Source organism: Lissotriton vulgaris, chromosome 11 (assembly GCF_964263255.1).
Source record: "Lissotriton vulgaris chromosome 11, aLisVul1.2, whole genome shotgun sequence".
In the NCBI taxonomy this organism is placed as follows: Eukaryota; Metazoa; Chordata; class Amphibia; order Caudata; family Salamandridae; genus Lissotriton; species Lissotriton vulgaris.
Window position 1 is genome coordinate 861,876,014 of NC_141699.1, and position 27,657 is coordinate 861,903,670.

The window sequence follows — 27,657 nt, forward strand, 5'->3', positions numbered from 1 at the left end:
TATGACTTATGGAGTAATCTACCTATATTAAATAGGTAAGCAGTCCTCAACTATCTCTCCCTCCCCCCCATTACCCTTGATATCACGGTGTGGATCAAAAGGTTTTGCCATCAATGGTAACCGTATTTTTGACTACTATTACCAAAATAGGCTTTATGGGTGTGACATGGTCATTTTCTACCATATACTATCTACCATAGATTACTCCTCGCCTATATAAAGATCTATGGGCAACCTACAGCAACATGTCCACCATGAGCACTCATTATGATTTAATGCCGTATCTCTCATGTTGCTTGTTTGTTTGTTCTAGGCATTCTTTTATTTATTCATGTTACTAAGCGCCTCACCAATCCACATGTGGAAAATAGTGACTTGGGGGCTTTGCTCATATTAAGACAACGCCGTCCACCAATGGAGACCTCTACTCTGTATTAATATAGTATTGCTGCACTGAATTTTTTAACTCTTATCTTCTTCCTTCTTTTTTATCATTTTAGATAGGACCACTACGCGGATCCTCCGAGTGGCACTACTTGAATCGATAAGACCACTGCATAACCCTTTTTCCCATGACCTTAATCACTCCCCTATGGTCCTGAAGAAGCGCAAAGGATCTCCTCCCGTGACCACACTATAGCACAAAACATGTAGACCCCATTCTCTCTTTACCCTCGGGCAGCAGAACTTTTGTTTGTTTTAAACTATGACATATGGATCTCCTCATTAAAATTAGTCTACCTTAGATATCCTTTAGTCATTTTTAATTGTCACCTCTCATATAATGGCTACATCACAAAAAAAATCTCTGACAAAGTGACACTTCGGGGACCCGTAGGTCATTGCAGCACGGCCTAATGAGCAGCACCGCCACATGATGAAGCATGACATCCTTCGGGGTGTGTGAGGGCATCAAGTAAAAGTCTCTCTGACTCTTCTCCATTTCTCTAAAACTGCTCTTTTCCCAATTCTTATCTCAGGGACAGTGACTCTACTTAGTGACCTTGATGAACTAATTTGACAATAATTTCTAGATAAACATTTATTGGAATCCTTATTTTTTCCTTTTAAACTTTTCATTAGTTTACTAACTAAAGATAAAACAAATTCCTTAAACAAACTGCAGCCTACATTGGACAATATTGCTGTGTTCCAAACTGTACTTGATAAGTTTGGGAAGACAAACGGCAAAATTTTGTATTGTGCTTTTATCGATTTCCCGACGGCGTTCAATAGTGTAGATCGCCCGACACTATGGAGAAAATTGGCTAAATTAGGGATACCTAACAATAATAATCTCCCTTCATACATCTACATGGTGTAGAGTTCAATTGGGGGGTGAAAAAGGCCTAACCAAACCCATCCCTTCGCGGAATGGGCTAAAACAAGGATGCTTACTAGCTCCCTTATTATTTTCGATTTATATCAGCGATCTCCCAGGGCGTCTCTCTCAAAGTAAAAATGTTCCTCCAAAATTAGCTCAAGTAGATATACTGTGTTTAATGTATGAAGATGATATCGTAATTCTTGACCAGACCCCGATAGGTTTACAAAGATCTCTGAATGAACTAAATCTTTATACAACCGAAAACTTTCCGATGCCAAATATTAATAAAACTAAAGTACTCCTCTTTAGTGGCAGATGGAATCTTTTACCTTATACTTGGTCTTTAGGAGACAAACCAATAGAGACTGTAACAGAGTATGTGTATTTGGGTCGTACATTCACTTCCAACCTCCTAGATAAAGCCCACCTTCGCCACCTGAACCGGAAGGCAGATTCCCATATTGGGGCTTTACAGAGATTGCACCTCTCCACAGGAAATAGGCACTTTACTTCAATGCTGGAAGTCTACACTATGAAAATCCCTCCGATATTATCATATACCATGGAATATTCACAAATTAAAACATGGCAATCTCTAAAGTAAAAGAAGGGACCATACTCCGAAAACTGATAAAAGTGGCACAGTCGGTCCCAGTTCAAGCCCACCGTCTTGAGCTATCGGTAACGGGAATATTTGCCAGAGTAATATCTAATATTATTAAGTGGTCATACAATTTACTACATGCAGCCCCAGACACCTTAAGACATCTGTTAAAATTGGAGACTTTTCGAGAGGTAGCGTCCGGGTATACTTTTAATAAGAATATGGTAAAAGCCTTGGAGGTCTCACAATGCACAGTTGCACTTTTACAGGAGTGGTCCCCAGCACACCTGAAATTGTTTTTAAAACATTTGGCCCCTAGAAACAGTTTTGAATCTGATAAAGATCACTGTTGTCAATTGAAGCACTATAAACGGTCTGCTGAGCAAAAAGAATTAAAAAATGTTGTCCCTTACTTGTGTTTTCAATTAGAGCACGGCGCAAGGCGGTGTATTTTACTTTTACGCTTGGGTATATCCCTTTAGTCACTTTTTTAGCTAGCTGGGATGGTACTAATAACCCTAAAGGTTTATGTGAACTTTGCAAAGGAGGCCAACAAGATTTGCTCCACGTTTTATTAATCTGTCCTAATTAGAGCATAGTTAAGTCCCGCCGACGTTACATAATCCCAATTCAGTTAAAGTATAACGCTCTCTCTGCTCAAGATTTAATTACATTGTGTAACTTTCCGGTTAATGAATATGTTTGTCATAATCTGTTTAAGTTTTTAAAAAGCTTCTTGAAGCTGTTTTAAACAATAAGTACAATCCAAAGATTTTATTCTATCAAATTCATTCTAATGCTGCTTGAGTAGGTGGCAGAACATCGCTACTGTACCATCTTGTAGTGAGCCTAAAAAAGCAAAAGTGTTTTAGCTAAGAATTTTTAGGAGTGTCTAAAATTATTTTAATTTGTATTTGTTGATCTCAGTAGAGGTCTGGATCAAATAAAAAGTATTTTTTTTACTGTTTTTTTACTTAAACAAACTGCTAAACTGAAGAGTACAAAGGTAAATTTGACCAGGAAAATATCCACTTATGAATTCCGACATTTAAAAAAATAATATTTAACCCTTTCAATGCTCATGACGAGCTCAGCTCGTCATGATGCACGGGTGAGCTGTGCTGATGACGAGCTGAGCTCGTCATGAAACAATGGGTGCCACAAAATCACAGCACAGGACGGGAAAACGCCTAGCAGCCAAGGTGTTAACTACCATATCTAGGTGCTCATAATAGTGCAAATGGGATATTTGTACTCAGTCATGCTATATTTTTTCTCAGGCATACGAAACATAATCAACAGTGATCAACAGACACAGTGAGACATTTTATTACAAATTAGAAGAAGAATGTGAAGTTTAGGAAAAACGTGCAACTACAATTAGTGTAGTCATCTACAAGTACTCTCTCCCAAACATATTGAAAACAGACACACTCACCTTTTTGATGTGCTGGCACCACTCGTCAAAGTCTTTCTCAGTGTTGCAGAAAAAACCCTGGAAGGGAAGTGTGCATGTTAAATACTGTTGAAATCTACTGAGAAACATTCACAGTGCTAAATGGGTACTGACATGGGTTGAATACACAACAAAAAATAATGTACATTTCAGAAATAAAATAGGCATTGTGTCTTTTTTGAGAAATAAGTAAGGATTGTTGCAGTTTGTAAATTATTTCTAATTATGTTTAGCAAATAAGTAAATGATTACATCATTCCATTCTTCAATTCCATTTAATACATTGGTGAGCACGTTGTGATTACAAAGTATCATGTACCACCTGAGGGTTTCTTCCACCGACAGATATTTCTATAGGGTGATTCAATATCTAAGGTAATAAGTACCTCTATTTAGATTTAACTCAGTTTACTACGGTCACATTTGACTCTCTATTTGGATTGAATTGAAGGTTTTTCATCATGTTAATTAGACATGTAAAGTTATATACATAGGAGGAGGTAAATACTATTAAGTCCTTTATAAGTACATGATATTTTGTAAATATGTCAATTACTTTTTCAGACCCTCCCGCAAACCCCCACTACTGTCAGTACACCTTGTTCAGTGGTCTAATTTATTCCCCCTTCAACTAGAATGATTAAGGAACCATCCGCATGGCTATGTTTTTTTCTCTTTGACACTGAATTACCCCGAATGTTGTGGCCTTTGTTCTACTATGTTTTAAGCTCAGAATTTATAAAGATGCTTACATATGATAATATATTGACTTGATGATGACCCAAGGACTGATACCAAAGGGTCAAAAAACATCGACTTAAAGTAATGGAGAAATGCGAAATAACCCATCCATTGGCCCAGAGAATCCACATTTTTTTTATTTATTTTTATATAGCGCTGATAATATACTAAAATGTTAGAGTGCTTTACATTTAACAAGGTTTGTTACCCAGATGCAAGATTACAGAAACATATATTTGCCAGAAGCAGTAAGTACCTAAAATTACCAGTCATAACAAAAGCCACAGGTTCAAATATTCCCGAGATAAATATATGAACATTAAGGACGTAGCAGCTTGTTAGTTGATGTCTAAATCAAGATGAGGGAGAAGTGTAATCATCTCATGGTAAGGGTCAATGTTGAGACTACACAAAATGTCTTTAAAGGAGGACGGTTTTCAGCTCAGATTTGAAGACAGCCGTTAGGTTCAGTCGAAGTGAGTTACATATTCTGGTCACACTTCCTGAGAATGATTGTGCCATGAGTCATTCTTTTTTAAAGGTTGGGAGTTCAAATAGCAATGCTTCAGCATTTCACGAATGTCTGGTGCCTTCTGAGAGCTTGAGTTTGTCCACCAGGTAGCCTGGTGTAGATATTTGTAGGGCCTTGCGTTTGATATAAGCAGTCTTGTATATGGCCTTGGATTCAATAGTCAGCTAGCGGAGAGCAAGCAGTTAACAATGAGATGTGATCATTCCTCTTGGACCTATAGACGAAGCAAGCTGCAGAGCATAGGATAGATTTAAGGGGAGAGAGACGGGTCTTCGAGAGACCAGTCAAGAGAGTGTTACAGTGGTCAAGTCTTAAGAATACTAAGTAAGGAAGAAGAGTTTTCAAATATTGCTCTGGAATGAATCAGCAGAAGCCCCAGAGAAGTCATAGTTGATATCACACATTTTTGGCCGTGGTGTTGATTTGCAATTGAAGATTTAGTCTAGTACTAGGATTACTCCTAGGAATTGTATGATGTCAGCAATGATGGGTTTACTGTTAGGATATAGAGTGAGTCCATCTAGAATTGCACTGGAGGTGGTGGTTGTGATAAAGAAATAAGGAGAAATTTGGTTTTAGAAGGCTTTAGTTTTAAGTGCCAGATGTCATCCGGTCTTAAGCAGTAGTTAATGTGTGAGATGTCATTCGGGGAGGAGACCTTTAAGTTAAGGGGAGTGTCATCTACATATTGATGGTATAGGATCCAAGATTTTCTAAGTAAGACACCAAGGGGCTCAATATCATGGTTGAAAAAGCTCGGAGCGAAGATGGTTCCCTGAGGCACTCCTTGTTCTACAGCCATCTGTGTTCAGAAGCAATTGTAAATTTTTACCATCTGTGACCTTGCCTATGAGCAATGAATCATACCGTTATAGAACAGTGCTATCAATGCCCATTTGGTTTTTGAGTGTGTCTAAGAGCATAGAATGACTACCTGTATCGAAGACTGTTGATAAGTCAAGAAGAATAAGAAGGCAGGAATTGCTTCGGTCTAGGACTTTGAGTGCATCAACAGTCACCTGAAGCAGTGCTTTTTCAGTGCTGCAGCCTTGGTTGAAGCCAGATTGCTATCCATCCAGGAGATGTGACTCTGGGCAATAGCTTGCTTAATCTTCCCGACGGCCCCCAGCGCCTAGAGACCCTTACGGGTGATTGTGCGCTTTACAAATGTGGATTATTATTATTATTATGTTATTGTCTCTGATGAGATGGATAAGTTGATCAGCGACTCATCTCTCAATAATTCTTGACAAGAACGGGAGTTTGGAGAAATGGCGAAAATTGTTGATGTTGTTCTCATCTGCAAAAGGTTTTTTGAGGAGTGGGATGACTTGACCTGTCTTGAGGCAGTCAAGAAATATTCCTTGTCTGAATGATTCACCAGTTTCGTCCAGTAGGGAGCATGTGTTTGTAAACTTTTTTGGCTATGTTACCCGGGATAGGGACCATAACGTGGTTTGATGGTTTTGTTCTCATGATAGTTTTCAGTAAGCCTTCCTCTCTAATTCTGCCAAATACCTACCAAGTATTATTGGATTTGTACAAAATAGTAGGATAGGGGAGATCCTCTCAACTCAGAAGTAGTTTAGTTTTGGTGTCAAAGAATTGTACGAACTCTTTTGCTTTCGAGAGTTGGGTCGACAAATTCAGTGGACATGGATGTAGAGGGAGAACTGGGGGCTTTGACGGGTTAAAAGAGCTATTTAGGTTGGGTCTTCTGTTGGGTCAGACTGATTTGCATATGGCCATGTCTGAACTGGGGTGGTGTGGAGTGCAAAAAAACGATGGATTTAGGCCCAGATCTCTGTACTGGGGTGAATGTGTGACATTGTTCTGCATTCTGTCCATCAACTGTGGTTTTTGCATTTGCCACTCTGAGTGGGATGGGTATGCTCAGACGTGAGTCCCATGCACTCCACACCACTGGATTCAAGCAAACCTGGCTGAAGACGGCTGGAATGCCAGAAATCGGTCCTCGGAAGCTTGTTTCCAGTCCAGGGAAGGCATGGCTTGGCAGTTCGGGCTGGACTGTTCCCATGAGGCACAGGGTCAGACTGATTTGCATATGACCATGTCTGAACTGGGGTGGTGTGGAGTGCAAAAAAACGATGGATTTAGGCCCAGATCTCTGTACTGGGGTGAATGTATGACATTGTTCTGCATTCTGTCCATCAACTGTGGTCTTTGCATTTGTCACCCCGAGTGGGATGGGTATGCTCCGACGTTAGTCCCATGCACTCCACACCACTGGATTCAAGCAAACCGGGCTGAAGACGGCTGGAATGCCAGAAACCGGTCCTCGGAAGCTTGTTTCCGGTCCAGGGAAGGCATGGCTTGGCAGTTCGGGCTGGACTGTTCCCATGAGGCACAGGGTCAGACTGATTTGCATATGGCCATGTCGGAACTGGGGTGGTGTGGAGTGCAAAAAAAACGATGGATTTAGGCCCAGATCTCTGTACTGGGGTGAATGTATGACATTGTTCTGCATTCTGTCCATCAACTGTGGTTTTTGCATTGGCCATATTCCATGCGGCACGCGAGGAGTATTGCCTGCCAAAAGATCAGTGAATTGCCACATTGTCATTACACACAAAAGGGGTAAGCCACGGATGGACTGTAGCTCCTACAGACCCATATCATTACTAAATGTAGAGAATAAGATACTGGAAAAGGTCCTGGCAACCATGCTACGAAAAGTAATCCCCTCCATCATACACCCCGACCAGTCAGGTTTTGCCGCATAGGAGCACCCACCTCAATTTGAGACGCCTATAGAGAGTACTACATATGAACCGTCCCAAACAGAGCAGGTGGTGCCGATGGCTCTGGATGCCAAAATGGCATTTGACAGTATTGAATGGAATTTCATTTTTCCACACTAACAAGGATGGGCTTTGGGCTGAACATCTGTGACTGGGTCAAACTTTTATATCAGGCCTCACTGGCTATGGTGCTAGTCAATTGAGAAGTATCTCACACCTTTGCCCTGCAAAAGAGAACTCACATGGGATGCCCCCACTCCCCATTATTTTTGCGCTGGTGCTCAAACTGCTTGCAGCCTGGGTTTGTCAAGTCCCACTTATACAGGGAGTGAGGTCTGGCGAAGGCTGGGAGTACCATATCTCCCTTTATACCGATGATGTCCTACTCTGCGTTACGCAGTCATCCCTCTCCATAGCCAGAAGACTGCAGGTCTTCAACATCTTAGGGAGCTATTTGTGCTATTCATGTAACTGGACTAAGTCATTGGTCTTTCCATTTTAGGGTGCAGCCCCAAGGCTCCACTCCGAATGCACAGCACCAATAGTGTTGGAGGGTTCCAATACCTTGGGTTCTATGTCACCCGTGACCCACAAGAATACCTTTGCAGAAATGAACTCCCACAATTAGACAGGCTCCATGGGATGTAGCTTACTGGGAGAACTTGCCACTATCCTTAATGGGTAGAGCAGCTTGCTACAAAATGATAACTCTACCACACCTCCCGTACGTGTTTCAAAATACGCCATTCAAGATCCCAACATAGGGTTTTAGTAAAATCGAGCATGAAGCCCGATTACTACTATGGAATGTCAGCACCCCACATATTGCACTGTGTAAGCTACAAAGGGGTGTGTACGAAAGAGGGCTAGCAGTCCTGAATATCATGAAGTACTATTGAGCGATGCAGTTGGACGAGTTACTTACCTTCGGTAACAATGTATCTGGTAGAGAAACAGTCTAGCCGCAGATTCCTTAACTTAGAATATCCCCAGGCGTCAGACTGGATCCGGAAAACTTTCCGCAGCAGCACCATTGCGCATCGGGAGTGGCGCCGCACAGCTCCGCCCTGACATCCACGGACGTGACGTCAGCAGCGCCATATATGGCCCTTCCGGCACGCTGACGTCAATTTCCGTCGGAGAAAGTTTTCCGCACCACAACGCAGAGCCACCACCAAAAACGGTGAGAATATCGGAACAGTGTGCAAAAATTGAAAAAAAATAAAACCACAAAGGACAGTGCCAGGCACTGTATCCTGTAAACCAGCAGAAGGAAGCGCAGAGCACCACTCTGAGAAGCACCCCCACAAATGCAAAGGCTAAACCACCTGTGGAGGTAGAGGAAGATGTGAAAAAACAGCATGGCAGACGACAGAAGCCTGCAGCTACAATGTATAACCCTGAAGGGCCACAAGTCCAGAACATAGGACAATTTCATCATAAGGCGTCACCAGAAGAGACGTTGCAACCCCAAGAAAAGACTGATAGAATGTGGCAGAGCCGATAGACTTGAACCAATGGGTCGCAGGGGTGGTAAGAGACCCCATGGCAACAGAGAAGGGGTGCCCGGAGGGTGGGAAAAAACCTGAATAGATCCTACACTGTACAATCCAGGTACAGGGTTGGAAAGGACACATGACATATGAGCATACCGCCAAAATCACTTGAACGGGCAAAGTAGAGCAGCAAAAACAGAATGAACAGAGTGTGCCGGAGTGAAGAGAAAAGTCACCCCGTAGAAAGGCAAGCCACCCGGAGGGAGGCGAGAATAGAACCCCCCCCACCTGAAAAGGTCCTCGCAGGACTGGCGGGCGTTAAGGAATCTGGGGCTAGACTGTGTCTCTACCAGATACATTGTTACCAAAGGTAAGTAACTTGTCCATCTGATAGAGACATCTAGCCACAGATTCCTTAACTTAGAATAGATACCAAAGCCATACCCATAGAGGAGATGGGTCTGCGACTGAACCCCATGAAGTTCCCGAGGGAACGTAGCCGTCAACAAGGTGACGAAACACAGAGGGATCGCAAGCCAGTTCAGCCACACCAAACCATGAAGCTCATAAAGAACGGAAAACATGGGGAGGCAAAGGCACCACAAGCCATCCAAGAACAGCATGAAACCCCCGTATGTATACCGGCTGAGAGAAAGAAAACACATACTAGATATGTAGGTGTGAACAGGAAAGTGCAGGACTTCGCATGAAGTGGAACTGAATCTAGGGTCTGATAAATCCGCAGAATTTGCGGGCCGACCGAAAGTAAGACCCAGAGAGATGGCAACTGGTATGACAGAGTTAGCGCATACCAATGCAGTATGCACAACAGCGGAAATATTGTAAAAAATGGAAGGAGGACCCCACACAGGCTTATTGGGGACTGGGGGGAGGCGGTTTTCAAAGAAAGGTAAAGGTGTCCCCAAAAAAATGGACAAATTGAAGGTGTGTCCAATTTTAATGAGTATTCCCTCGAGTAAACCTATTGTCTAAAAAGCAGCACGCCAACAATTGGGCGGGAAAGGCAAAGGTACAATGCGTTGTGTTAAACTTATCACAATACGTTCAAACTGGACAACCAAAATATATATCTCAAATATTACTGCGTTTGATAGAAACCACAATTAAAAATTGAAAAAGAGAGATGATCCCCACACTATATCTTTGGTAAAGCTCTGTTTAGATTTATTCTGATACAAAAACAATTTTTCATTATTCATTATTACAATATTTAAAAACACATGTTATACATTTTATTAAAAATACAATTAAAAACACAAAGAATCAAGCAAGTCGACGCGGCGTTTCGGTATTCTGCTAGTACACCTTCTTCAGGACTGATTCTTAATCCAGATGGAGTTCATATCTCTACTGGACAATGTTGTTTTCTCTTAATACTCCTAAGAACTTCGGAATGGTAGACCTTTCCCAGGGTTCTCTACACAATTTTCGAGATATGATGTCACTTATTGGGTGGAGAAATATTCTCTACTTTCCTTTGGGTTGTTATATATATTGATTCTCATTCCCATCAAGTGCCTCTGTCTTTATGTCATGGATTTGCAGGTTATATGACCACCAGGAGGAGCCACCGTTATATTGGTCGTGGTTGCCGTCTGTTTCCCTATTCAATCTAGGTGGCAGGTAATTCTTCTTAGACCCTTGAGTCCAAAACGGTCCGTTCTCAATTCGGTCCGTTCAGCGGTCTTTCATTCGGCCTCTCCACTCCTTGCTTCCTGGCAGTCGGTCCGTGCTTCCTGCGATCGGTGTATTCCGAAACGAGAAGAGCCTAGATTGAATAGGGAAACAGACAGCAACCACGACCAACATAACGGAGGCTCCTCCTGGTGGTCATATAACCTGCAAATCCATGACATAAAGACAGAGGCACTTGATGGGAATGAGAATCAATATATATAACAACCCAAAGGAAAGTCCAGTAGAGATATGAACTCCATCTGGATTAAGAATCAGTCCTGAAGAAGGTGTACTAGCAGAATACCGAAACGCCGCGTCGACTTGCTTGATTCTTTGTGTTTTTAATTGTATTTTTAATAAAATGTATAACATGTGTTTTTAAATATTGTAATAATGAATAATGAAAAATTGTTGTTGTATCAGAATAAATCTAAACAGAGCTTTACCAAAGATATAGTGTGGGGATCATCTCTCTTTTTCAATTTTTAATTGTGGTTTCTATCAAACGCAGTAATATTTGAGATATATATTTTGGTTGTCCAGTTTGAACGTATTGTGATAAGTTTAACACAACGCATTGTACCTTTGCCTTTCCCGCCCAATTGTTGGCGTGCTGTTTTTTAGACAATAGGTTTACTCGAGGGAATACTCATTAAAATTGGACACACCTTCAATTTGTCCATTTTTTTGGGGACACCTTTACCTTTCTTTGACAACAGCGGAAATAAGCACTGTTGAAACCTGCACCAGCAAAAATATGTGTGACAGCAGTGGCAGGATGCCAACCTACGGTCAGAAAAAGCCGGTGGTACGAGAAACAGAAGACACGCTAGTACATAGTCGGTCTGTCACAGATATGTGAAAGGTCCAACGGCAACCAGCAGATGTGCCCAAAACAGAACTTACAGTAAGAATGATATCCAAGCGGAAGACTGAAAGGTTCATAAGCAGACCGTGTGGATATTAGAACCACACGAAGTAGAGCAAAGACCCTCCTATAGGGTAGTGTGAACAGCCCAGATACGATAGACGGGGCAGCAAGAAGGCAACCAGCAAAAAGGGGACCAGGCAAGTCGGACACCCATATAAGAACTTGTAGCACAAGCAGACCGGGTCAAAGATCACGGGCACCTCATGAAGGAACGTTGCCAGCAAGATTCTACTGTTTAAGAGCACAGCAGACATCGAAGAAAAAGAAAGACGCTCAAAAATGAAGCGTAACAACAATAGACTAGGGCATGCAAAAAGTACCAACAGACATGAGGAAGCAGAACCGGACAGGACAGGCCCATAAGCGACATCCGCCCCTTGCCCGGGAGGAACAATGGTCCCCCGCAAGACAGATGAGGAGATGGAGCTAGGCATGATAGTGCAAATAGTCGGGACCAACCTAAAGGTCCCGGGACCCAAGAAGCGAGTATCCTGAAGAGAACACTCCCTTTGAGAGTGTTATAGAATGAACCCAAAGCAGAAGTGTGGAAAACCCCTGTGCGGAAGCAGCAGGGAATGGGGAAAAACTGCTTTTGGGAAAGTGGCCAGGAAAGAAGGCCATAAGGCAATGTACAGCAAAGACGGACATGGTAAATCCGCTACCTTGAAAGACAAGCCCAGTAAGGGCTGTGTATCCAGTTTTGCGCCAGTAGTGATAAGCGTGCCGCACAGCAGCTTTTGTCCCTGGCACAAAGAGAGGACAGGTCGCCAGACATGAAACAACTGCGCCTGAAGTGAAGGGAACAAGGCTCCGAAAGACCGTGACCGTCAAAAGAAGAGCAGCCACTATAAACCAGAGGATGACTGCAATGCTGAAAAAACATAAGGAACTCGTCAAGGCACAGCGAATGAGAGGCCGCACTGCAAGGAACCCATGCCTAGGCCTAGAAGCACTACAGACAATTGGAGTCAATTGCAACCAAAATGCAATAGAGCGCTGCTAACGAGGGGATCGCAGTAGAAAAATAGGACAGCCTGGCCCCCAGAAAGATGTCCGTGAGGAAGGCAAGGCAGTCACCCCATAGCCAGCAAATACCCCACATAGGGTAAGTCTTAACCCCTGCGAGGGGGTTCCTCTTGGGTAAAACACACAGTCCCAATCAACCACACATGGCCGGAGGGGTACACGTGCTCCCCAAAACTCCATAAAGTCAGATGCCACATAAAGTCAGGAACACTATCCCAATCAGGACACACAACATACAGTACACACAGTGATCACACACTTCCCATGCTGGGCATCTAGACATATTACCCACTGGCCACATTATGTCCACGGGAGGTCGAGGCCGCCCTAAATTTACTTTCAGATGCATTAATTTAGGACTACTTAGACAGCGATTCACATTCCTTACCAAAAAATAGGATCGACTGAACTGTTTATGACATGAAATGAGCTGTATAAAACCTACTCCAGAACGATTGTAAAGTGAGGCAGTCCTCGGACCCTATCTCTGTGAGTGTGCTCCAGGCCGCAACGTTTAATTAAACAAACTGTTCCATTTTTTCAAAGGTATTTAACATTCAAGCAACATACTTACTGATTTTAACAAAAAATCCTTTTAGCTGTTATGATTCACTGTATTTCCTGACCTGGTAAACTTACTTTTCAGATATACTGTACTGTAATAGTTCTATGTATTTATGCTTTTATGACCTTGAACCGAATAAAGTTTGATGATGATAAAGAAATCACATAGTATACCAGTTGGAAAATTTCATTTGTTTATGGACAATCCCATTCAGTGGTACGGTACAGTTGTAGTATAATTTGTAAATTTGCAAGCAGAGCAATTTTGAAATCTGAAGTGGCCGGTTACCGGAGGCAAGCCTAACATTTGTGGTAAGTCCTTAACTTTCACATTCTACCTTGTTGATCTAACTAGATTTTGCCATAAACAAATTACGAAATATGCACTTGATGAAGAATGACTATGGCCAAAAGAGTATGAAGTCTTTAAACAAAAAAAGACCAGCAGACACCTGTAATTTATACTCTCCCTAAAGTTCATAAAGGCCCCAACAATCATCCGGGCAAACCGATCACTGAAGCACGCGTTTCTCTTCTAGAGCCTTTAGCACATTATACAGATATTTTCTTGAAACCTTTCATATGAACCACAAGAGCTTATGTGAGAGATTCCATTGATCTTATCAATAAGGCAGAAGGAACTCCTGATAATACTACCACCGATTTGCTTGTAACATTTGACATCAAGGCATTATACACCAATATTCCTCAAGATGAAGCAATCACTATATTCAACTAGGTCCTAAATACAAGACCACAATATCATAATGTACCTAAAGAGTTTTTAACCGAATTGGCCACTCTATACTTAAAAAACTATTTCTTTGCATTTAAAAAGGCCTTGTTTTTACAAATAAAAGATGAAGCTATAGGAATACCGCTGTTCTCCAGCGATAGCTAATACTTATATGTGATTGTTTTAACCAAATGGATCTTTGGAGCTGATAACCCTTATCAGCAACACATTAAACAATGGCATCGCTATGTAGATGACATTTTTATGATCTGGTCTGGACCAGATCATCCATGGTGTTATTCTATGAATGGCTTAACCAGAGACCAGAAGATCTGAGATTCTCTATCACATATGATTCCATCAAAGTTAATTTTGGGGGGGATTTGTATATAAAAGCAAGTAATGTCAAATTATTTGTCAGTTTATATACAGAATCAAAACCCACAGATCGTAATACGCTACTACATTTCTCTAGTGGACATCTAAGAACACAGAAAGAAAAGCTTTCTTTTGGCCAATTTCTCTGCTTCAAGAGGAACAGCACTAATAAAGAGGACTACTTAAGAAAGCCAATATTTTAGTCAGCAAACTAATTGACAGGGGCAACCCGAAGAAACTAGTTAAAGCATCTTTGAAAAGAGCTTCTTTATACCCAGGGAAACTCTCCTAACTCCCAAAAGTAAGATACGAACCCCCTCACGTGTGTACTAACATACAACCCCAAAGCTAACTAAGTAAAACAAATAATTCAGAGCACTGGAGAATTTCAGCAGAGTTTGATATTCCAAAATCTATGTTTTCTTTAAAAAAAGGTAACGGTTTTCAGCAACGTAAAGATTTTCAGCAACTTCTTGTTAGAGCAACGAGGCAGAGTGTGAAAGCTAAGGATTTACCCCAAATGTTAGGCTTGCCTCCGATAATTGGCCACTTTTTACGCCAAAATTGCTCTGCTTACAAATTATCTTCAAACTGTAACAACTGTCGTACTAGGAACGCGATTTATTTTGTGCAATGCCCTTGTGACAAGGGATACATGGGCCTGACCACGCAACTCATGAAGGCTCGAATTCTCCAAAATAAATCACAAATTAGATGCCTAGCGCAAGGTGCTCCACTTGTGGACCACTATAAGAAAATGTAACACTCGTCTGGTAATCTAATTTGGTCAGTTATATATGTGGTAAAACGAAATCTCAACTGAGGGTCATTGTAGTTTATTATGTCCAAAATAGAGTTATGAATGATTGAGACATTTCAAACAGCTGCTAAGGGGTTGAACGATTTGGACACATTATGGTCACTAATATAAAAATTGTTACATTAATGCTCCACATTTTTTCCGATATCTGCTCACGGCTCAGACATGTTTTTACAGTTGTTGTTAACTGAATGCTTCATGGTTGTCTGAGACAGATCTTAGGGCTCAAAACAATTTAAAAATATTTTAAGATGAGAATAGGTCAATTTAATGTATCTACATGATTCACATTGGCATGTTTCTACTACACACTCTGCCTTTCAAACAACAGTTTACTACTGTTAGAAATTGGATTGGATTTTGGTAGGCTAGATAGGGTAAGTGACAAAACCAGGCAGAAACCACCACTCTAGTCAGGAAAAGGGAGTTACACTCCTAAAATAACCCCTGCTCACCCCCTTGGTAACTTGGCATGAGCAGTCATGATTATCTTAGAGGCAGTGTGTAAATCATTTGCACCTAACCAACAGTAATACAGTGTAAGCACAACAAAAGGACACCACACCAATTTAGAAAAAGATCCAATATTTTTATATACTTATACCAAGACCAAAAACGATAAAAAATCCACAATACAGCACTTAAAAATCTTCGGTTATCAAAATATGCCAGAAGGAAAATTTCTACTTACCAGTATGCATCTGTTCTTGGCATGTAGAGCTGCAGAGTTACACACTATGCAAAGATGGCCACCTAGTGTTGGGCCCGGATGTTTGCAGTTTGTTTTGTTGTAGAAAAGTCTTTGGAAGTCACGGGATAGGTGACTCCTCCTTTAGATGATACTGCGCATGGGCATCGGCTTCATCCCCAGATTGTTTTTCGCCATTAGGGAAGTGATGGAGCTGAACGGTAGTGATGTCCATGTGATTTGTATCTAATTAAGATAATACTGGAACAGATAAAGGTAGCCGGGGAGGCGGGTGGGTGTGTGTAACTCTGCAGCTCTACATACTGGTACATACTCTACATACTTACTCTACATACTGGTAAGTAGCATTTTCCGTTCGAGGCATATGAGCTGCAGATTACACACTATACATGGATTGTAAAGCAGTACCTACACTTAGCGGCGACCACCAGTATCTGTTGCAGTTGTTTGAAACAGTGTTTTTAGTGCGGCCTGGCCCACAGTGGCTTGTTGTTTAGTTTGCACATCTACACAGTAATGCTTTGTGAATGTGTGCGGTGTAAGCCATGTAGCTGCTTTGCAGATATCATCTAGGGGAATGTTCCCTAAGAATGCCATTGAAGCCCCTATTTTTCTTGTAGAATGGGCCTTTGGAGGAATTGTTAATGTACGTTTGGCTTTGTGGTAACATATTTGTATGCATTTAACAATCCACCTAGCGATCCCTGATTTTGATATGGGGTTGCCTTTATGTGGCGGTGAAAAAGACACAAAAAGTTGTTTTGTTTTACGAAAAGTTTGTGTCCTTTCGATATAGTACAGTAATGCTCTTTTGACATCTAAGGTGTGTAGAGCTCTTTCTGCAAATGTTTGAGGCTGCGAGAAAAATACAGGCAGCTCAACTGATTGATTTAGATGGAATGGTGAAATGCCTTTAGGAAGGATTTTGGATTAGTACAAAGAACCACTTTGTTATGATGCATTTGTAGAAAAGGTTCTTGAATGGTAAATGCTTGTAGTTCACTAACCCTTCCGATAGAAGTAATTGCTACTAGGAAAGCTACTTTCCAGGTTAGGAATTGCAATTCACATTTATGTAATAGTTGAAAGGGAGGTCCCATTAACCCTGTGAGAACAATGTTTAAGTTCCACACTGGTGCAGGTGGCGTTCTGGGAGGAATTATTCTTTTGAGTCCTACCATGAAAGCTTTTATAGCTGGTACTCTAAAAAGAGATAGATGTTGTCTATTTTGTAAGTATGCTGCAATGACAGCAAGGTGTAGTCTGATAGACGTATAGGTTAAATTACACCTTTGAAGGTGTAATAGATATCCTATGATGTGTCGAATACACGTCTAAGGGATTTATTTGGTTGTTTTGGCAGTATATGACAAAGCGTTTCCACTTAGCAGCACAACATGCTCTAGTAGTGGGACGTCTAGCTTCTTTAACAATGTTCATACATTCTGGAGGAAGGTTGAGGTAACCAAACTCTATGACCTCAGGAGCCAGATCGCTAGGTTGAGCTGAGCTGGGTCCAGGTGTCTGATCTCTCCATGGTTCTGTGTTAATAGGCGTGGAGATAGGTTTAGTTTTTGGTGTGGTACTACAGACATCTGCAACAGCGTGGTGTACCACGGTTGTCTGGCCCAAGTTGGAGCGACTAGAATGAGAGTCAGGGAATTATGTTGTAGTTTGCGTACCACTAACGGAAGTAGTGGGAGAGGAGGAAAAGCGTACGCAAACAGTTTTGACCAGTTCATCCATATCGCATTGCCTTTGGACAATGGGTGTGGGTATCTGGCGGCAAAGCTTGAGCATTTTGCGTTTTCATGGGTGGCGAAGAGGTCTATCTGAGGTTGTCCCTACATTTGAAAGAAAGGATGAAGAACTTGCGGATGAAGTTCCAACTCGTGGATCTGCTGTGTTTGTCGACTTAGCAGATCTGCTATAGTGTTTTGTACTCCTGGGACGTGTTGGGCTAATAGGAAGATCTTTAGTGGTATAGCCCATCTCCATATCTGCTGTGCTAACTGAGAGTGCTGCAGAGAGCGTGTTCCCCCTTGTTTGATTTGATTTTGATTTGATTTGATTTTAGATTTGTAGAGTGCATAGCTACCCAAGGGCGTCCCAGCGCTATAGTATTAGCATGAAGTACACCTGGGGGGGGGGGAATTATTGGGGGAAGAGCCAGGTCTTCAGTAGCCTGCGGAATGGCAGCAGGTTGGTTTCTTTACGGATGCTGAGGGGGAGGCTATTCCAGAGCTTTGGGGTGTTGTATGCGAAGCGCGCCCACCCGTGCGTGCTCTTCTTATTCTGGGGATGCTAGCAAGGAAAAGGGAGTCTGACCTAAGCTGTCTAGTGGATTTGTGGGGTTTGATAAGTGGTTTTAGTATGGGAGGGCCTTTACCCTGTAGGATTTTATGAGAGATGCACAGGGTTTTAAAGGCGATGCGCTCCTGAATAGGGAGCCAGTGAAGAGCTTTAAGGGAGGGTTTAGCCGAGCATCTGGGTTTCGTCCCCGTGAGGAGTCTTGCTGCGGCATTCTGAGTGTGCTGAAGTTTTTTGATGACAGCTACTGGGGCGCCCAGGTACAGGGCGTTTCCGTAGTTCAATCTAGCGATAATGTTTGTTTATGTAGTACATAGCTGTCATATTGTCTGTGCGGACTAAGACTGCTTTGCCTGACACTTGCATTTGAAATGCTTTTAGGGCTAGAAACACAGCTAGCAACTCCAAATGATTGATGTGGAGTAACTTCTGTTGCGGTGTCCACCTGCCTTGCATGGTGTAATGCAGTAGGTGAGCTCCCCAGCCGGAGAGCGATGCGTCCGCTGTCATGACTATTTGAGGACCTGGCTCTAGAAATGGTCGCCATTTGGAAAGGTTTTTGATGTTCCACCATTGCAGAGAACGATGAGTCCGACCGTCTACCAACATTAGGTCTGTTAGTTGACCTTGAGCCTGGTTCCATTGGCGTGCTAGGCCTTCTTGAATTGGACGCATTTGCAGTCTTGCGTGAGGTACTACAAATATGCAAGATGCCATCATTCCTATGAGCTGCATGAACACTCGAGCTGGTAGCGAGTGTTGCGGTTTGAATTTGTTTGGAGAGTTTGTACACTTGTTATCCTGGCTGGAGAGGGATAAGCTAGTGTTAGTTGGGTGTCAGTCAGTCATAAATACTTTTATTTAATTTCATTAAAAAATCATAAAAGGGTGGGGAGCCACCATTAGTAAAATGTACATTTTGAAGTTAAAAACAAGAGAGTTTAAAACATTTAGACAATGTCGTTAGCGGGTATGCTGGAACTTATTAAATGATTTCCTTTTTTTCCAGTTCTGTTGCTGCCATTTTGAGGAATTTTATTGCTGTTCAGGACAGTTGGATTGAAAGCCCTCCGAGGCATTGGATGACAGCTGCTCTACATGACCGTATTTGTTCCTTCCTGAAGGCTTCCCGGAGGACCGTTCTTCGGGTCTTTACCAGGAAAGGGCATATGCATAGTAGGTGTAAAAAAGACTCGTCCCATTCTCCGCATAAGCGACGTTCCTTGGATTGCCAGGGGTATTTCCATTTTGGTGTTAGGTCTTTTGATGGAAATGACACCAGCCGCAGTAACGTTAGGTAGTGTTTTTTCTCCTGGGAGAAGTGGTCTAGCAAGTATGGTTGAGGTTTCAGCCGCTGATAGCCTTGAATCAACGCCCAGGCGTGTTTTTTTTGAGACAGCTGTTTTGTCCATTAATAAGGAGGTCCTTATTCACTACGGTTTTGAAACTGGAGTAGGTGGGAAGGGTGAGCCAGGCCTCCTCAACCTGCAATGCTGCGAGGGAGTCCTTCAGAACACTGAACGTTGAGTTACTTAGCCTGGATTGGATTTCAATTTCCTTCCAGCAGTGGTGTGCAAGGGTGTTGTCCTCTGCATCCCTCATTCTCCAGTAGTATTTGGCTAATGCCCCTTGTCTGTCGGGAGTCTGGTTTGTCGACCATACTCAAGACGAATTTGGGATTGTGAAATGTGTTGGAGGATTGAGAACAGGACCTTAAAGAGGGTTGATTGTGCAGAGTTTAGGGAGATGGCATCTTTCAGGTTTAGGATTTCCGAGCCGTATGAAATCGAGGGTAGGAATTTTGCTGCAATGGCTTTAAGCAAATGGCCTGTAGAAACCCTGTAAGTTTTTTCTTTAAGACTCTGAAGGCGAACTGCAGTTGTTTAGCTCTGGTATGGCCTTGTCCCAATTGTAATTTGAAGTTGAGGTTACGGTCTATTAGGAAACCTAGATATTTGTATGAGTCTACCGAGGGACAGAGGTTGCCCGTCCAGGTACAAGATGAATTTGCAGTGAGCCTTTATTTTAACTCGTCTGGCAAAACACATCACTTTTGTTTTTTGGTGGTTGATGGTTAATTGGGCCTTGGTGGTGTAAGCTCCTAGTTTGGCGATGAGTCGCTGTAGACCTACAGGTGTTAGAGCAAGGAGCACAATGTCATCCGCGTATTGAAGACTGGGTGTGGGGACGTTGCCCAGTTTTGGGGGGTCTGATTGAATTGACCGTAGTGGATTATCAAGGTCGGCAATGTAGATGATAAAGAGGCAGGGTGCCAGCACACACCCTTGTTTTAACCCATAAAATGTTGGAACTTTTTGGTTATGCTATGCCCGTCACCTTTTCTGACCTGAACCCACGTCTGGGAATACAAGTTGATTATGACGTCCAAGAGTTTGGTTGGGACACCCCAGTTGTGCATTTTTACCCATAGCTTAGCTCTTGGGACTTTGTCGAAGGCTGCTTTCAGGTCTATGAAGCATGCATACAAAGGCCTGGACTTTACGAGAGCTTGGTTGGCTAGCAGGGTGACCGCAGAGATGTTCGTGAGTGTGCCCATCCCTGCCCTAAATCCTGTTTGGGTGTAGGGAATGAGGTTACTTCTTCTGATCCAGTCCTCCAAGTCAGCCAGCAAGTTTGATGCATACATTTTAGCCTCCACATCGATTAAGGTTATCAGACGGTAGTTGGAGGGTTCGGAGCGGGTTCGCAACTTATATATTGGGTTTAAAATACTGCCCCTCCAGGAGTCTGCGATGGTAGAAGATGCTACGATTGGAGAGAAAAGCGGCATGAGGAGTTTGGACCAGAATAAAGGATTATGCCGGAACAAGGCGTTTGGCAACCCGTTGGGTCCTGGGGCTCCCTCGGGTCTCAGTTTTTTAATGATTTTTAGTACTTGATCCTTCCGGATTTGCTGAGAATATTCGAATGCCTCAGAGTTGGGGGTGATTTTGATGCGGCCTGCTACAATTGGCTTCACACCTGGTTCTGATCCATGAGTTGCCGGACAGACCATTGACATATCATTGTATAAGTAATCGATGTGGGCTCTCCAGGAGTCCACCATGATGTCAGAATTGTGAAGCCGGTTCTTGCCGTTTGCTAACTGGTTGATTATTTCCCAGAAGAGCCTAGAGTCCCTTTGTTTGGTGGAATGGTGGAGTTTGGCCCAGAGTTGTTCTTGGAACGCTTTTTTTGCTGCCTTAATGTCTTTTTTTAGGTCTTTTCTGGCTTTGGTAATTAATTGCAAGAGGTCCTGGGAGGGGGGGAGCACTGTGTGCGTAGTCTCCTAAGGTATTTTTCAATTGTTGTTTTTGAGTCCTGGGTTTTTTTTGTGAACCAATCAGCCCCTTGGAGTCTTTTTACTTTTTTCCTGTGGCCTGCTTGCAAATTTTTGATTTAATTCTAGGGTGAAGCGCTCCCATGCCTGAATGTTTATGGATTCTGTTTGAAATCTTTCTAGGAGGTGGGTGCATGTCCCCAGGATGTTGTTGGTCGAATCTGATTTCCATGCCAGACGTTTTAAATTGAAGCATTGCGTTTGGTGGGATAATACTGTTTGTTGGGTGTTTATTGTAGCGCCGAGATACTGTTGTATGTGCGAGGGTTGCAGATGCGATTTGGTGTGATTTACTGTGAATCCCAAGTCGTGAAGCAGTTGAATAGTAGCGTGAGTGTGTTGTACGCACTGGCTGTATGAGCTGTCTTTTATGAGCCAGTTGTCTAGATATGGGAAGACATGAATATGTTGTCTTCTTAAGTGTGCTGCGCCTACTGCTAGGCATTTGGTAAACACCCTTGGCGCGGGTGTGACTCCGAATGGGAGCACTTTGAACTGGTAGTGCTGCCCGTCTAGCACAAATCTGAGATATTTTCTGTGCGCTGTGTGTAAGGGAATATGGAAGTAGGCATCTTTGAGATCTAGGGTGACCAGGAAGTCGTTTAGTACCAGAAGTGGAAGGACTTGTTGGAGTGTGACCATGTGAAAATGGTCCGACTGTATGTAAATGTTTAGAGGTCTGAGGTCTAGGATGGGTCTTAAAGAACCGTCCTTCTTTGGTATTAGGAAATATAGGGAGTATACTCCTTTATTTTTCTGATGCTCTGGAACTATTTCTATTGCATTTTTCTGTAGGAGGAATATTACCTCCTGTCTGAGCAGTGTTAAATGTTCTTGTGACATTGGACGTTGCTTGGGTGGTATGTGTGGGGGGGTGGATGTTAGTTCTAGACAGTAACCTGACTGAATTATTTGGAGCACCCACCTGTCTGATGTGATGTTTTCCCAAGCTGGCAAGTATTGTTGGAAGTCTTCCCCCGACAGGAGTGGAATGGGACGGAGGAAGGGGAAGGGAGTCATTGGGCAGTGGTAGAGGCAGAGCGGGAGTTGCCGGTAGGTCTCACTGACTTGTATAGTGTGTAGCGTGTGCACCGGGTACCACCCAGACCACCACGCCCAGGTGCACCACACAGGCCGGTCATAGCACGTATATTGAATTATAAAGACTGGGACACGATTCTACGAGCTGCTAGAGAAAATGCTCCCATCCAATTCGAAAACAAAACTATCTCGTTAAATCCGGACTTTACTCTGGCGGTGCAGAGAGCAAGAGCCACATTCCAAGCAGTGAAAAAGACACTTCAATTACATAACTTAAAGTATGCCTTGCTTTTCCCGGCCCGCTTGAAAGTTATCTACGGATAAAAAAAACATGTTCTTCAATACTCCGGAGGAGGCAGCAGACTGGGCAGAAATTGCATTAACTCCCAATACTTCACAAGAATCGATGATGGCAGATAAACAACAAAAACCTAAACTCCAACGAGTCGAGAGGGACAAACGGAATCAAAGTCAAAAGAGTCGTCATGGCTGCAGCGCAAACCCATCTCAGGAACAAACTGCGATTTTGACTGTGTTGGTGTTGAGAGATCCGAATGCCAAATCTACTGTAGACACTGTTGACTCCTCAGACGACTCCCAGGGTCATTCAGACTCTGATCACAGCATGACGTTGTTTCCCTTGATAACCCTGCTCAATGCAAATGAATATGTGGGTTAACGGATGTAATGGTTGTATATTGCTCTGTAGCTCCCTCAGATAAGTATGGTCTGTCCGTTCATTTGTGATAAATGGATCCAGATGTCACTTATGATTGTGCTAAGATAGGGCCTGCGCTGGGGCTCCACAAATGTCATAATTGGGTACCGTATAATGGGTGCCAGAAAATTGGTGGTTACGGCCTCCCCTGTGGTGACTGTGAAATGGTACAAGTTATGAAGAGTTCCTGTTGAACTATTCTTTCTTGTTTGGTCCTCTAAAGTTGTATGGGGGAACCTTTTGTTGGTTGTTTCAAGGGGATCAGCAGATACAGACTCAGATTCAGGTAATTTTTAGGCATTCAGCAGGAAAGGATGAGTGTTACTATTGTGCACCACTACGTAGCTTTAAATGACACAACCTGTTAGGTATGAGTACATCTCCTGGAATGTAAAGGGGCTTGGATCTGTGCACAAAAGGCACCAAATTCTTGTGCAGATTAATCACAGGAAGTCCCACATTGTGTTACTTCAGGAGTCACGCCTCACACAAGTAGAGGCTATTAAACTCCCCAAAAATTGGAGAGGGCAGCTGTTTTATACCTCCTATTCTGCGTTTGCCAGGGGAGCTGCGATACAGATATGTAGTGGTACCCCGTTTGCACTACTGGAGCAACGGATAGATTAGAATAGTAGATTTGTGCTGGTACATGGTACACTAGATAGTAAACACATAGTGCTGGGAAGTGTATATGCCCCGAATTTGGAGCAAGACACGTTCTTAGAGGTCCTTACCAATGCACTGACAGGATGGGAAGAATACCCCTGGGTTCTGGGAGGTGATTTTAATATGGTGCTCAATATGGACTTAGACAGATCTCTCCCACCACTGCAGGGAACTGGTTGCATAAAACTGGCAGATGCGCTCAAAGGATGGGCGGTGGGCTGGAATATTGCTGATGTATAGCGCATGCGCCACCCCGTGAGCAAGGAATATTCTTTTTTCTCACCACCCCACAGACTACATACTCGCATTGAGAGAATTTTCTGCTCACTGTCATTACTCGCTAACGTAATAGACACCACATATTCAGGTAAAACATTATCGGACCACAACCCCCTTGCGGTCACACTGACTTGGGGCAAGGTACCCACTCTGATCCCTACCTGGAGACTGCGACCCTCGTAACTTGAGGATCACGTGTTTCGTAGCGCCCCTTCCACAGCCATCACTCATTATTTTGGGGAAAATACAAACACAGCTAGCACACGCCAAGTGGAATGGGACGCTTTTAAGACAGTATTGAGAGGAGTTGCAATCAGCACGAGAGCAGGCGTTCGCTCTTCGCTAGTCAAACGACTGGCGGAAGTTGAGAACAGTTTAGGATGCCGAGAACGGGAAGCAGTCACTAGCGACACACATAAAGAAGAGAAACAGGAGGCACATATAACACATGCGGAACTCTTGGAGGAGCTTCGAACCATAGATTACCAGCTATACATACAACAAGCATTGGAAATGCAATAGGTCTCAGATTTTTTTGAGTTAGAGGTAATGGCATTGTAAATGGCAATGTGTTTTATCCATGTGTTCACCCTGCACACTCATACACTGCAGTCACTGTCACTCCACAGTCACTATCACTCTGCAGTCACTCTGCACTCAGTCACTCTGAATCTGCACTCTGAATCTGCACCCTGCACTCTGAATCTGCACTCACAAATGCACTCTTCACTCACACTCTGCACTCACAAATGCACTCTTCACTCACACTCTGAATCTGCACTCTGCACTCACACTCTGCACTCTGAATCTGCACTCTGCACTCTGAATCTGCACTCGGAATCTGCACTCGCAATCTGCACTCACAATCTGCACTCACAATCTGCACTCGGAATCTGCACTCGGAATCTGCACTCCGCACTCTGAATCTGCCCTCTGAATTTGCACTCGGAATCTGCACTCCGCACTCTGAATCTGCCCTCTGAATTTGCACTCGGAATCTGCACTCCGCACTCTGAATCTGCCCTCTGAATTTGCACTCGGAATCTGCACTCCGCACTCTGAATCTGCCCTCTGAATTTGCACTCGGAATCTGCACTCCGCACTCTGAATCTGCACTCGGAATCTGCCCTCTGCATCTGCACTCACAATCTGCACTCTGCACTCACAAGCTGCACTCTGCACTCACATTCTGCACTCACACTCTGCACTCACACTCTGCACTCACACTCTGCACTCACACTCTGCACTCACACTCTGCACTCACACTCTGCACTCACACTCTGCACTCACACTCTGCACTCACACTCTGCACCCTGCACTCTGAACTCTGCACTCACAAATGCACTCTTCACTCACACTCTGCACTCTGAATCTGCACTCTGCACTCACACTCTGAATCTGCACTATGCACTCACACTCTGCACTCTGAATCTGCACTATGCACTCACACTCTGCACTCTGAATATGCACTCTGCACTCTAACATTTACCTCATTGACTAACACATAACTGAGTTATCTGTGCTTTGCACAAGGAAGTGCTTCTATGAAATGCATTTTAGTGGCCCCCGTGGCACTTTTTACATAAACATATGTCAGCAAGGGGGGAATCACGTTAAAGGGGCTGTAAGAAGCGGGCTGGGATTCTAACTGTGTCCGTGTTAATGAAAAGTCGTTTATTCCGCACAGAGCCCCGAGTGCACAAGAAGGGGCTGATTTACAAGCCTCTTGCGTCGCAGGTGCGCCACTTTTCCCCAAATTAAAAGTGAGGCATCGGAGGGTAGGGGGCTTGGAAATAAGCCCCGAAATACAGATCATGGCGTTCTGCATGTCTAACAAACATCTCTGGGGCCTTGGACATTCAGAAGCATCAGGTCCTCCCAAAAGTGAGTCACCGAATATTTTAATACCATGAAGCCACACCGGGTATCGATTCAACATGATCAGCAGGATTTAAGCAAAATATTGCGCCATCTTTACACAGTGCTCAGCTCTCCTCATTGTCCCCAAATCACCGCGAATCGCACTTTACCCTGAAGCCACTTCACTTTCTCGTTGTTGAGCTTCTGGGAACTATATAGCCATTTCTTCTAAATAAAATGTTCTTTAAAAGGCAAACCCTAAATTGCAATAGGACATTTCGTGCTTCGGAAGATGGATGAAATTGTTCATACTGATCTGCAACTCAGCACTCATTTCCAGCTTCACTATAACTTTTGTTTTTAATACAATTTTTTTAATATTATTTTTCTAAAGGCTGTCCTCTTTTAGATTTATCTAGTGCTACGTACCGCACACACAGGCTACAGGTGCCTTTGTTATGAAAGCAAAAAAAAAAAGCCTGACTGCCGTATCAATTCTCGTGAAGCGAGTAGCAGCTAAAAAAAAAGCAGGGAGGAGTCGTGGTCCGGCTTCGAATTCCAGCAGTGGGGGCTGAAAGGACGAGCAGGCGGGGAGAGGCGATGTCAGAGGCTTCTGTGAGCTCCCAGCCTGTCGTTTCCAGTGGTGGGGGCTGCAGTGAGGAGCAGGCTGTGAGAGGCGATGTCAGAGGCCTCTGCACGCCCGGCATCTGGCTTCAATTACCATGGGCCCTCAAGCGCGTGTCCGCACGGAATATGCAGGAAGTGGAGAAACTCTACAGACTATGGCCTATTGCGTGCTGCCTTGTAGAACAAGCATTTGCAATGCAATAGGTCTCGCATTTGCGAAAGTTTAAGCTATTGGCATTGTAAAGGACAATGCTTTTTATTTATCTGTTTTGCTAATTAACATAAATAAAAAGCATTGCCATTTACAATGCCAATAGATCCAACCCTTGTAAATGCGAGACCTATTTCATTTCAATGAAGTGGGCAGACAAATTCATTAACAGTCTCAGGTCAGTATCAGAAAAGTTGTCTATAATACATGACTGAAGACAGAAGTTATTACCCAAAAGAACTCAACAGCTGTAATGAATTTCTTCTTTGAAACATAATAGGTTGTAACAGCTATGCTACCCAACACGCAATTACAGAGGAGCGAACTGATAGGCCACTCAGTGGGGCTCTTGGCACAGATCCCGCGATGAGATCTATTCAGTTGTTGGTGTACTACCTTAGAATTTCCACCGGACACTAGAATCTGTGATGCAATTTTTATAATAATTTTTCATCTTTAATGCGGTATGGGCTCTCTCTTTTCCCTGCATCATATTGTTTACGAACACCTTTTACTGCTATGTCTAATTTATGACTTGTAACTTGCACAAGATTGTTTTAATAAAAACATTCATCACCAGACAAAATTAAAAGACTGGCCAACCATTTTTTTCAATTGTAGAAACACGATTTAATAAATACCATTATCACTTAACTAATTTTCCATTATAAAACTAAATATATTGCCAAGAAAAGAAATGTGACGGAATGGGGCTCTTTAATTACAATCTTTCATGTAAAAACAAATGCCCTTTTGTTACAGAAATTGCATACGTTTAATATGTACTGTTTAACAGTGCAGGCATACCCCTTGTGAATGTTAACA

General features: G+C 43.1%; 1 protein-coding gene across 3 annotated transcripts in view; it reads right to left on the bottom strand.

The window, feature by feature from the left end:
- Nucleotides 1-27,657, bottom strand: part of ATG4B (autophagy related 4B cysteine peptidase) — a 552,878-nt gene that overhangs the window by 117,548 nt on the left and 407,673 nt on the right. For all 3 annotated transcript variants that reach the window (XM_086944003.1, XM_086944004.1, XM_086944005.1), the window contains one exon: nucleotides 3,370-3,426. In XM_086944003.1, the coding sequence (XP_086800129.1) occupies nucleotides 3,370-3,426 (57 nt within the window). The remainder of the gene's footprint in view (nucleotides 1-3,369; nucleotides 3,427-27,657) is intronic.